At 40.5% G+C, this 11,189-nt stretch overlaps 1 protein-coding gene across 1 annotated transcript; it reads left to right on the top strand.

The window, feature by feature from the left end:
* Positions 1 to 394: 394 nt before the first annotated feature.
* Positions 395 to 934, top strand: LOC138877794 (uncharacterized). Its single transcript, XM_070157434.1, has one exon. It carries the CDS (start codon positions 395 to 397, stop codon positions 932 to 934), a length of 540 nt encoding a protein of 179 aa, XP_070013535.1.
* The last annotated feature ends 10,255 nt before the right edge of the window (positions 935 to 11,189 follow it).

The raw sequence follows: 11,189 nt of genomic DNA on the forward strand, positions 1-11,189 counted from the left end.
TCATCATGTCAGAAGTTTTCTACAAACTTATGGGTAGGCCGATACCCTGTCCCATCTGATGTCAAATAATCTTAGAGGTTTTATAGACAAAGGTTCATTTTGTATAGTATGTTAGAGGCCTTGCCGGCCCATATATTTCATGTTTTAAGAACGATAGTTTATTGATAGAGTGTTGCCCACTTATAGTTATGCATTACGAGTTATGACTATGTTGGCCCATGATAGTTACAAAAGGAATGAGTCCAGCTAACTCAACCTATGTATGTTCTAGTTTTGGTTAAACGATCATGAGTTACAGAGTGGTTCGCTCGGGCCAGCACGACACCGGGTGCCAGCCATGCCTCCCCAAGTTCGGGACGTGATAGTATTCATCAATAGGGATTAGTTGGATGTAATGTCAGCATATAGGTCCATATTTCTCTTTGATTGCATCAGTGACCATTATCCTACAAATGTGTCAATAGTTGAGGAAAGATGTAAGTTCAAGAAATTCTTTCAATTCTGTAACATGTGGGCTCAACATCCACAATTTAATGCACTAGTAAGAGAAGGATGGGCTGATAGTATTGAAGGCTGTAAAATGTATCAAGTAGTGAAGAAGTTGAAACTACTTAAGAAGAAGCTGAAGGTTCTAAAGTCACAATATTCCCATGATATAGTGAGAGAAGCAGAAGAAGATAGGAAGTTTCTTAAGCAAAGACAATTGAAATTACAAAGGGATCCCTCAAGTGTGGAGATTCAGCAGGCCGAATCCCTGGCTTATCAGAAGTTCAAACAATCATCATATTTGGCAGAAATGTATCTACAACAGAGAAGTAAAGCTGCGTGGATCAAGCTAGGTGATGATAACGCACGATACTTCTACTTAATTATAGAGCATAGGAAGCTGAAACATCTGATCTCGTCCAAGTCACACCTCTATTTGAGGTTATGAAATAGTTGATGCAATAGTAATATACAACAGAGAATCGGAGTCGAATTCCACAGGAAGCTATATGAATGGGATTTAGAGGTATATGATCTTGAACTATCTTAAATTACACTTCTACAAAATTGGTTGATTCTAGGTCTAAGTTAAACTAAGATTGCAAGATAACTAATTGAAACTAAGAAATCGTTTTTGTTGTTGTTTTCAAATAATGTAAAAGGCCTAGGGCTATGACCTTCACCTAGGTGTTTGACTAACAGGTTATAAACTTTAAAGTTTGTTTTGTTGGTCGGGGTGTATTTAGCTATCAACACTCTAGTACCCACTCAATACCTCTCGGTAAGAGAGTGAGTTTTTCCAATTTGGCTTTCTCAAGTCCAAATGGGTATTGAACAAAGCAGTTGATAAAATGCTCGAGTTGGGTTTTGCTATCTCTAGGTTCAATCCTTTAATTGGGACTATCAATCTCTTGATTTTGTCCCAAATTCTTGTTATCCAAGTTTTCCTAGACTAAGTCTCTCTTTCTCAAGTAGAGACCACGTAAAATCGGCATGAACTAACGTTTGCAACCATTAATTCTACAATTAAAAGCAAGAATACGCCTAAATAATAAACACCCAACCATACACAAGCCATAAATCAAACACCCATTAGGTTTACACTCTAGGGTTGGGTCACAACCCTAGTGAAAATCTAGCTACTCATAGTGGGTGTAGAAGAAAACAAAGAAAAAACTTAATAAAACTCATATTGAAAGATTAAAATATGAAAACCCAATGTTAAATCACCAAAATAAGCTAAAGTTTCCTAAAGAAGCAAGGTAAAACGGCTACAACACTTTGAATATTTAAAACTTGACCTACTTTCGTGAAACTATTCTATTTATAAAATGCTGGAAATTTTGAACAAAAATGCCCTTTCGGAGGTTCTGCAGCCACATAATTCCATGTGTGGTCCGCACTTTACTTTAGTATTGATAGGATTTGAATATGCGGCCACACAATTATGGAATGTGGCCGCATCTCTCATATTTTGCGGTCCGCACAATTCTTGGTGCGGCCGCGTAGGGCTCTTCTGCGGACCGTATATTTCTAAGTGCGGCGCGTAGCTGACTTCTGCGGCCGCATAATAATTGTGCGGTACGCATTTCCTTTAATCTTGAAATGATAACTCTCTGAACTTCTGCTCTTGGTTAGCTTCTGCGGCTGCACAATAATTATGCTGTCCACACATTGCACTAGTCCTCTAACATGAATGCCTTAACAATTTGCAGCAGCAAATGAAAATCTGCGGTCCGCACTTGATCTTCTGTTCTTGATTTTTTCCCTTGAGTTTAGATCACTCCTTCTTGAGTTGGATTTCATCTTAGTGGCTCATTTTCTAATGCTCCCGCAATTAAGTACATTTCATCAATTTTCGGGAGCACAATTAAATACTTTTTGACGAAAACAAAAGCTAAAACACGCTAATAAGTAGTCAAAAACCCCACTTATCAACTCCTTCAAACTTAAGCGTTTGCTTGTCCTCAAGAAAATAAGGTAATTTCCACCTTCTCAAGTTAAGAGTTATTCCATCTAATCTAAGGTGCATCAATCACATATCAATTGGGACCAACAATTAGCCACAAAACTTATGAATTATCAACAAGGCAATTATTTAAAGTTTTAAGCACAAATAGTTCTAATGTGACACTTGAGCATCAAAGGTTGACTTTATTCGTCAAGGAAGCTCGTTCTTTCATGTAGGTCATTGTGGATTCCAAACTCTTCCTCCTCTACTATCCGTTACCATATCTCACTTAAGAATGTAGCACTCAATTCAAGAATTTGTGAAAAGTTCGCTCATCCCTTTTAAAAGAATGTCACATGTACGGCTCGAAGTACCATATGTTTGCCCCTCATGTAAATCACCACTAATGTAAGTTCACTTGTCTTGAAATCACGTAGGGCTTTTTCGGAATGTAATGAAGGCTTTTGGACTAAGGTTGGATATGTTGGAATAGAACAGGTTCATCTTTTCTTAAGCACTCCATTTTCTCTTTTTGTCTCATATTTTGCCGACTCTTTGAGGCATTTTCTTTTTCCTTAGGGGAAATAGAGAGAATTAACATCACTCTTTCTTGGTCATGATATTCATTTTCTCCATGCTTTGCATAGTTGCTTTTCTTTGAATCCCTTCAACTCTTAAACTTATTCACTTTCTTTTTGCATTTTTCTTTTTGTTCTTTCTTTCTTTCTTTTTCTTTGCCTTTCCTTTTCTTCATTTCTTTTCTCTTTTTGTGCCTTGATACCACTTTCAACCTCCTTGTCTCTCCCCCAAACATATGTTTTAGCCAATTATTTTTCAAGAGTGTTAAGGAAACCTCGAGTGACAAGAGAGGTTCACTACAAAATGGGTAAAGGCCTGTAACATGGTTACCAAATGAGAAAGGCTTTAGGCTCAAATGGTTGACTAGGGATAACAACATTTGTGGGAAATGGAAAATTTCAAGCGGGTAAAGGAGAGCCTACAATCACTTCTCAAGCCAAGCAACACTTAAAATTTTGCCTAGAAACACATTCGGCGCAAGTTCTAGACCATTTGCACGGGTACTTGGACTTGCAACAAAACATCTCACCTCTCACACAGCTGGATTGTTAAAGAATATAGAGTCGAGGGCCCACAACAACCATATTCAAGATTAAAATCACTAATGGTTCAACTAAACCACTCGATGATTGCTTAAGTCAACACAAGAGTCAGAAGGTCACTAACTAGAGCTATTTCTTCCCAAGAACTTGTTTTTAATCATAAACACGTAGTTAAGTGTGTTGGTACCAAGTGAAGCATGCTTGAATCTTTTAGTCTAACTCAATTAGGTCTTTTTATTCATTATAACTACTATTCTTACCTAAACATAAAAAACGGACTCAATCCCTTAAGACGGTTGTCACGCCATCCATCGTTGGGAAGAGTCAACCGGTTCACACAAAAACTATCTTTGGAAAGAACTGTGACATTAAGAAAACCAAAGGCTTATTGATCACTTAAACATGAAAAGAAACTATTAAATTAACAACAACAACAACAACGACCTGGTGAAATCCCACTAGAAACTATTAAATTAAAAAGAAGCAATTAAGTAAATAAGAAGCTAGAAACTATAAAGTAAACTACTAAAAGCATAAATAAATATACAAAATTAGAGAGAAAGAGAGAGAATATATACATCAATAGAGAGAGAAGAATATGCACATAATGAAAAGAAAAAGAGAATGTTATCAGTTATTATAGGCCAATGTAAAATATCAAATCAAATAAACTCCATCCCCCCGAATAAGAATATGCATTGTCCCTAATGCTTAACAAAATTAAAATAAGGAAGGGAAAAAGTAAAGAGTACTCCCTATGTGGTCTTGGACATCTCTGTGTCCATAGAAACATCATCTCCCTCAAGCTTCTCCAACTGGATCTCATCATCCTCTACTCGGGAGTAGCTGGGTTGGCAAACACCTGTCGCACTGCCTCAGCAGTTTGGACAGTGAGGTCTAGCTCCTCAAACTGGCCAGCTGGTGCCACTGGTGCTGCTAAGTCTACTGGTCTTGCTGGTGATGTCTCCATCAGCAAATCAAATGGAAGGTCCCCAGCGGTTTCTATCTTTGTGAGCTCTCTCCTCAATCTATCCACTGATTTCTTGGACGCCTGGGATTTTCTCATCTTTTTCACCTACTTCCCAAGCTCCTCAATCGCTTTTCCATGTGGTACCAAAGTGTCCATAATAGTCTTCTGGTTCTCCAATATGTTCTTCAAAGTTTCCTCCACTGTCAGAGAAATCTAGGGTGCTGGGGTAGAAGTTTATGCTGCAACAGCACTGGATAGGCCAGATAGCTTTGCAGTAGTTGTCTACATCTAGTTGTTGAAACTCGCCAGTGTTTGGGAGATTCGCAACATAGAAAGTGGATAAGTAGAAGTGGAAGGAACTGGTGATGACGACCCTGAAGATGGAGGTGGAGGCATGGCAATTGTATCGGTGGAAGGTCTAGCTGTTGCGGAAGGCATGGCTACTGAATCTGCAACTACCACTGACGACTCATCAGACTGGCCTATGGTAGTAGTCGACTTACCTTTGTTATTTGGGTTCCTCAGGTTCTTTAGAGGGTACTAAGTGAAAAGGCTTCTTTGCTTGAACCTTCATATCAAAGCTCTTTGACTCCACCCCTGCATCCGTAAGATACTCCGTGATAGTTTTTGGATACGGGTAGGAGCTGTCACCCTACCTACCAACCAGAGACATATCGGCCGACATGATGGCACCCACATTGATAGGGTACCCGGCCATGATGGAAGCAACTAGAACTGCCCGTGGGACTGGGAGATTGTTTTCATTCTGTCTTGGATCTATTCGATTGCACACAAAGGTCTGCCACTCTTTTTCTTCAAAATTGAGGTTGTTCTGTTGAATAGGAACCCCTGCTGTGATCCATGGTGGTGGTGGTCCTGGAGCTGCCAAAATCTGAGCTAGCCGTGGGCGAGCTGCATCACCCAGTTAAAACTTCTCCAAATATTGTACTGGCTCCATATCCTCGAGCCCCAAATATGTGTTCAGGGAGCTCTGATCAAATCTAACTTTTAAGTTCATCACTTTAGTCACCTTCGTCCCCTTCTTGATATGCACCATATTGGCGTAGAATTCTCGGACCAAGTGCTCCTTGGAATCCACCACACTTTGAGTGAAACATGTCCACCATTTTCTCTCCCAGAATTGTCTTGACACATGGGTTAAAACTATCCAAGTCTTTCAATACAAACTGATGCTCAAGAGTGAGCGATCTCTAAGGCCACCACTCTAGGAACTTGTTCAATATAGTAAGGCAAATCTATCCTCCCAAACTACTTTCTTCTTCGACCTCTCAAGGCCGGTAATTCTGGTATCACCCCATCAACCATCGTCTAGAATATCATCATCATCAATTGTAGTGGCTGGTGCATCGGGGGCATGTGTAGAAGAGGGCTCTGAACCCTGACTATCATCTTTCGAACCCTCAAAAGTGCTCTCTGAGGTGGATGGCTCGTCTCGGAGCTGATATCTCCCCTGAAACTGCTATGGCTGTGATTGAGCATCAGGAAACTCTTCCACAGAGTTGCCCTCTGAAGCTTCCCTAGACGGGACATATGAACTTGATTCAGCAGGCTCAACTCTATCTTTCCCGGTTGTCGCCTTCTTGGATATAACTCTTTGCACAACGAGTGGTAAGGTGCTCTTGCCTCGGCCTCGGGAGGGTTCACCCCTCCCCTTTGAAGTATCACCACGTCCCAGAGATCTAACCATTTTTTACAATAGATAACAACAAGAGTCAGTTGTAGATCAAGCTCAGAATAGCAGACAATTACAGAACAAAACAGTATGTAGGGTAGGGAAGTGCGGTCCGCACATTTTTGGGTGCGGTCGCAGTGATCATTCTGCGGTCCGCAAAATTTTGAGTGTGGCCGCACAATTACTACTTCAAAAGTGCAACTCTATGACAACAGAGAAAGATCTGCGGCTGCACACACTTTTCTACAGTCGCAGTTCAATTTCTAGGGACCGCAGAATTTCAAATGTGATCCGCACAATCATGCTACACCAATGCCTTAGCCTATTGATTTGTGGGCCACACAATTTCTTATGTGGCCGCACAATTCAAAATCAATTGGCAGTAAACTTAGGGTTTCTAATTTTATTTGACATGGGAGTAACAATTAATCATGACAAACCAAATACCCATCCCCATATAGCAAATAGGAAGTTACCCAATACAAATTTCAGCCCACATGATTATGAATTTGATAATAGGTCTAAAAATAACTAAACTAATTATGAACAAAATTAAGAAAATTGAAATATTTTAAAATTGAATTGAACATACTAGTGATGAAGGGGTTAAGGAAGGATTAGAGATGATGAACTAAGTGTCAGATGAGTGAATCAGTTGAGTGTAGTGTGTTTGCCTTTGTTTTAATTTCTCAGAGTGTGTAAAGTCTTAACACTAGGGTGAAGAGCACTATCTATACTTAACGGGTTAGGAAAGGGTTTAAGAGATGAGTGCGGCCGCACAATTTCATGTGCGGTACGCACTCCTATACCTGTTACACATTTACCCTATGATGATTTGCGGTCCGCACAATTTTTAGTGCGGCCGCAAATTTTGGTGGTGACCTCACAGTTCTTTGTGTGGCCGCAATTTGGCCATTTCTATGATAGGCAAACTTTAGAGAGTGTGCAATTCTTGACTTCCAGTTGTGCTGTCCATACAAGAATTGTGCGTCCGCAGATCCCCTTCTGCTGTGGCAGTCCAAATTGTGCGGTCCGCACTTTTTTCATACTTAGCCAATTTTTCTGAGCACTGTCCCTATAAAGCACACTCATTCCTACAACGCACTTCAAAACTAGTTAGCACAAAACAAGACCTATCTAAAGAAGTAGAAAAGGAAAAAGAAAAAAATATGGGTTGCCTCCCAAGAAGCACCTGATTTAACATCGTGACACAACGCAAATTACCATCATCACTTGAATTGAATCACTGCCATAACGTGGCCATCACCAACTTGTCCCAGATAATTCTTCACCTAGTGACCATTGACCCTAAACACCTCATCATTCTTATTCTTCAAGTCCAATGAACTAAAGGGTGTCATACCCACAACCTCGAACGGACCACTCCATTTAGACTTTAACTTTCTCGAAAACATCCGTAACCGAGAATTGAACAACAACACAAGATCACTTCTTTAAAATCCTTATTCCGAATGTACTTGTCATGGAGGTACTTCATCTTCTCCTTGTATAGGGACAAACTTGTGTATTCATGGTATCAAAATTCACCTAGCTCATTCAATTGTGCCACTCTTAAGTTGGCCGCAACATCCCACTCAAGATTCAACTTCTTTACAGCCCACATGGCTTTGTGCTCAAGTTCAACCGGAAGATACAAGCTTTCCCGAACACCAACCGGTATGGAGACATTCTGATAGGTGTTTTGTAAGCCGTCCTATAAGCCCATAGAGCATCATCGAGTTTCTTGGACAAATCCGTCCGGTTAACATTCACTATTTTGGACAAAATACTCTTTATCTCCCGGTTGGAGACTTCCACTTGACCGCTTGCTTGAGGATGATAGGGGGTCATGACTTTTTGAGTGACATCATACTTGGTGAGTAAGGTGTCGAAAGCTTTGTTGCAAAAATGCGATCCCCATTAACCTATGATAGCACATGGAGTACAAAATCTTGTAAAGATGTTCTTCTTCAAAAACGACACCACACTTCTCGCTTTATTGTTGGGAAAGGCAACGGCCTTAACCCATTTGGACACATAATCAACCGCGACCAAAATGTAGGTGTTTCCACAAGAACTCACAAAGGGACCCATGAAGTCAATACCCCACACATCAAAAATATCAATCTCTAATATGGTGGTGAGGGGCATTTCATTTTTCTTTGAGATTCCATCGGCCCTTTGACATTCATCACAATACTTGACAAGATCACTTGTATCCTTATAGAGAGTGGGCCAATAGAAACCGCAACTTAACATTTTGGGTCGTTCTTGCTTCATCATGGTGACCACCATAAGGCGAAGAATGAAAAGCCCCAAGAATTTCAACTTGTTCCTCCTCCTGCACAAATCTTCTAATCACTCTATCCGTACAAATCTAGAAAAGGTATGGTTCATCCAATAATATTCTTGACAATCCCGTTTTGGCTTCTTTCTTTGGTTTGAAGAGAACTCAACCGGAATAATACCACTCACAAAATAATTTTCTAGATCCGCTAACCAAGGCACCTTGTTTCATAAAAATAACTAAGAGTTGCTCATCGGGGAATGAGTCATTGATTTCAAGGTCATCATGCGGCCTCCCCTCCTCCTCCAAACGAGACAAGTGGTCCGCCACTTGGTTTTCACTTCCTTTTTGGTCTTGGATGTTTATATCAAACTTTTGCAACAAAAGTACCCATCTCATCAACCAGGATTTGGAATATTTCTTGCTCATGAGATGACAAAGTGCCGCATGATCCGTATGAACAATCACTTTTGCACCCATCAAATACGGATGAAACTTCTCCATAGCAAAGACAATGGCAAGGATCTCTTTCTACGTGACGGTGTAGTTGACTTAGGAACTATTCGTGGTCTTACTAGCATAGTAGACCGGATGAAAAATCTTGTTGATGCATTATCCCAAAATAGCCCTTACCGCTACATCATTTGCATCGCATATGAGCTCAAAAGGAACACTCTAATTTGGAGCGGTGATTATTGGAGTAGTAGTCAACTTGAACTTAAGCAATTCAAAGGCTCTCATGCAATCATCATTGAAGTGGAACTTAGCATCTTTCTCCAAAAGCTTGCACAACGGGTTCACCACTTTAGAGAAGTCCTTGATGAACCGTCGGTAAAATTCCGCGTAGCCTAGGAAACTCCGCACACCTTTCGCTGAAGTTGGAGGTGGAAGTTTAGAAATCACCTCAATATTTGCCTTGACGACTTCAATGCCATTCTTTGAGATCTTGTGGCCAAGGACTATGCCTTCCTCGACCATGAAATGACATTTCTCCCAATTGAGTACCAAGTTTGTTTTTTACATCTTGCCAAAAGTTTGTACAAGTTTGCTAGACAATCATCAAAAGAATTCCCGACCACCGAGAATACATCCATGAAGACTTCAAGGTAATCCTCCACCATGTCCATGAAGATCGCCACCATAAACCTTTGAAAAGTCGCAGGTGCATTGCACAACCTAAATGGCATCCGCTTGAAAGTAAAAGTACCATAAGGACATGTAAAAGTAGTCTTCTCTTGATCCTCCATAGCAATAAGAATTTGATTGTAGCCGGAATACCCATTAAGGAAACAATAGAAAGCATGACCGACCCATCTATCAAGCATTTGATCTAGGAAGGGAAGTGGGAAATGATCCTTCCTTGGGAATTTGTTGAGCTTAGGATAGTCCATACATACTCTCCACCCAGTCACCATTCTTGTAGGAATCAATTCATTCTTATCTTAGTGACCACCACCACGCCCCATTTCTTTGGGACACATTAAATCGGAGAAGTCCATGAACTATCAGAAATGGGGTAGACAACCCCAACATCCAACCACTTGATGATCTCCTTTTTGACAACCTCTTGCATGGCTTCATTGAGTCTCCTTTGATGTTCAATTGATGGTTTGACATCCTCCTCCAAGTTAATCTTGTGCATGCAAAAAACGGGGCTTATCCCTCGAATTTTTTCCAATGTCCATCCAATAGCTTTTTTCCTCTGTTGTAGCACCGCCAAAGTAGACTCTACCCGCACGTTAGTTAAAAAAGAGGAAAGAATAACCGGTAAAATAGAAGAAGGTACAATAAATTCATACCGAAGATGTGGAGGCAATGGCTTCAACTCCAAGATAGGAGGCTCCTCGATAGAGGGCTTTGTTGGAGGAGTTGTCCTATTTTCAAGATCGAAGGACAATTTGTGAGGCTCATAAGTATATGACCCTATTCCTTGTAGTGAGTTCACACATTCCATGAAGCCATCCATCTCGTCATCATCAAGGTTGAGCAAGACGACCTCCAATATATCATCAATATTCATCACAACACTTGTTTCATCTACAATCAAATCGGTCACCAAGTCCACAAAAGAACACACCTCTTTGCTATTGGGTTGCCGCATGGACTTACATACATGGAAAACCACTTTTTAATCACCAACCCGAAAAGTAAGTTCTCCGGCTTCAACATCAACTAGAGCCTTCCCCGTAGCAAGGAAAGGTCTCCCAAGAATAATCGGCACCTCATAGTCAACCTCACAATCAAGAATAACAAAATCCACTGAAAGAATGAATTTATCAACACAAACCAACATGTCATTAATTATACCCAACGGTCTCTTCATGGTACGATCGGTCATTTGTAATCTCATATATGTGAGCCTTGGTCGCCCAATCCCCAAGTCTTGAAAACCAAATAGGGCATCAAACTTATACTTGCCCCAAGATCACAAAGAGATTTAGCAAAGCCGACACTTCCAATGGTACAAAGGATTGTGAAAGCATCGGGATCTTCTAATTTAGGAGCCATTGAATGCACAATTTCACTCACTTGATGAGTCATTTTATAGTTTCACAATTCATCGACCGCTTCTTTGTCACCAAATCTGCCATGAACTTTGCATAACCAGGCATTTGCTCCAAAGCCTCAACCAATGGCACATTGTTGGATAGACTCTTCATCATGTCAATGAACTTTTTGAA

The sequence above is a fragment of the Nicotiana sylvestris genome, chromosome 9, assembly GCF_000393655.2.
Source record: "Nicotiana sylvestris chromosome 9, ASM39365v2, whole genome shotgun sequence".
NCBI classification, from domain to species: Eukaryota; Viridiplantae; Streptophyta; class Magnoliopsida; order Solanales; family Solanaceae; genus Nicotiana; species Nicotiana sylvestris.

Bases quoted from the DNA above. Each gene is read 5' to 3' on its own strand.
- LOC138877794 (XM_070157434.1), top strand. From the start codon at position 395: ATGTCAGCATATAGGTCCATATTTCTCTTTGATTGCATCAGTGACCAT.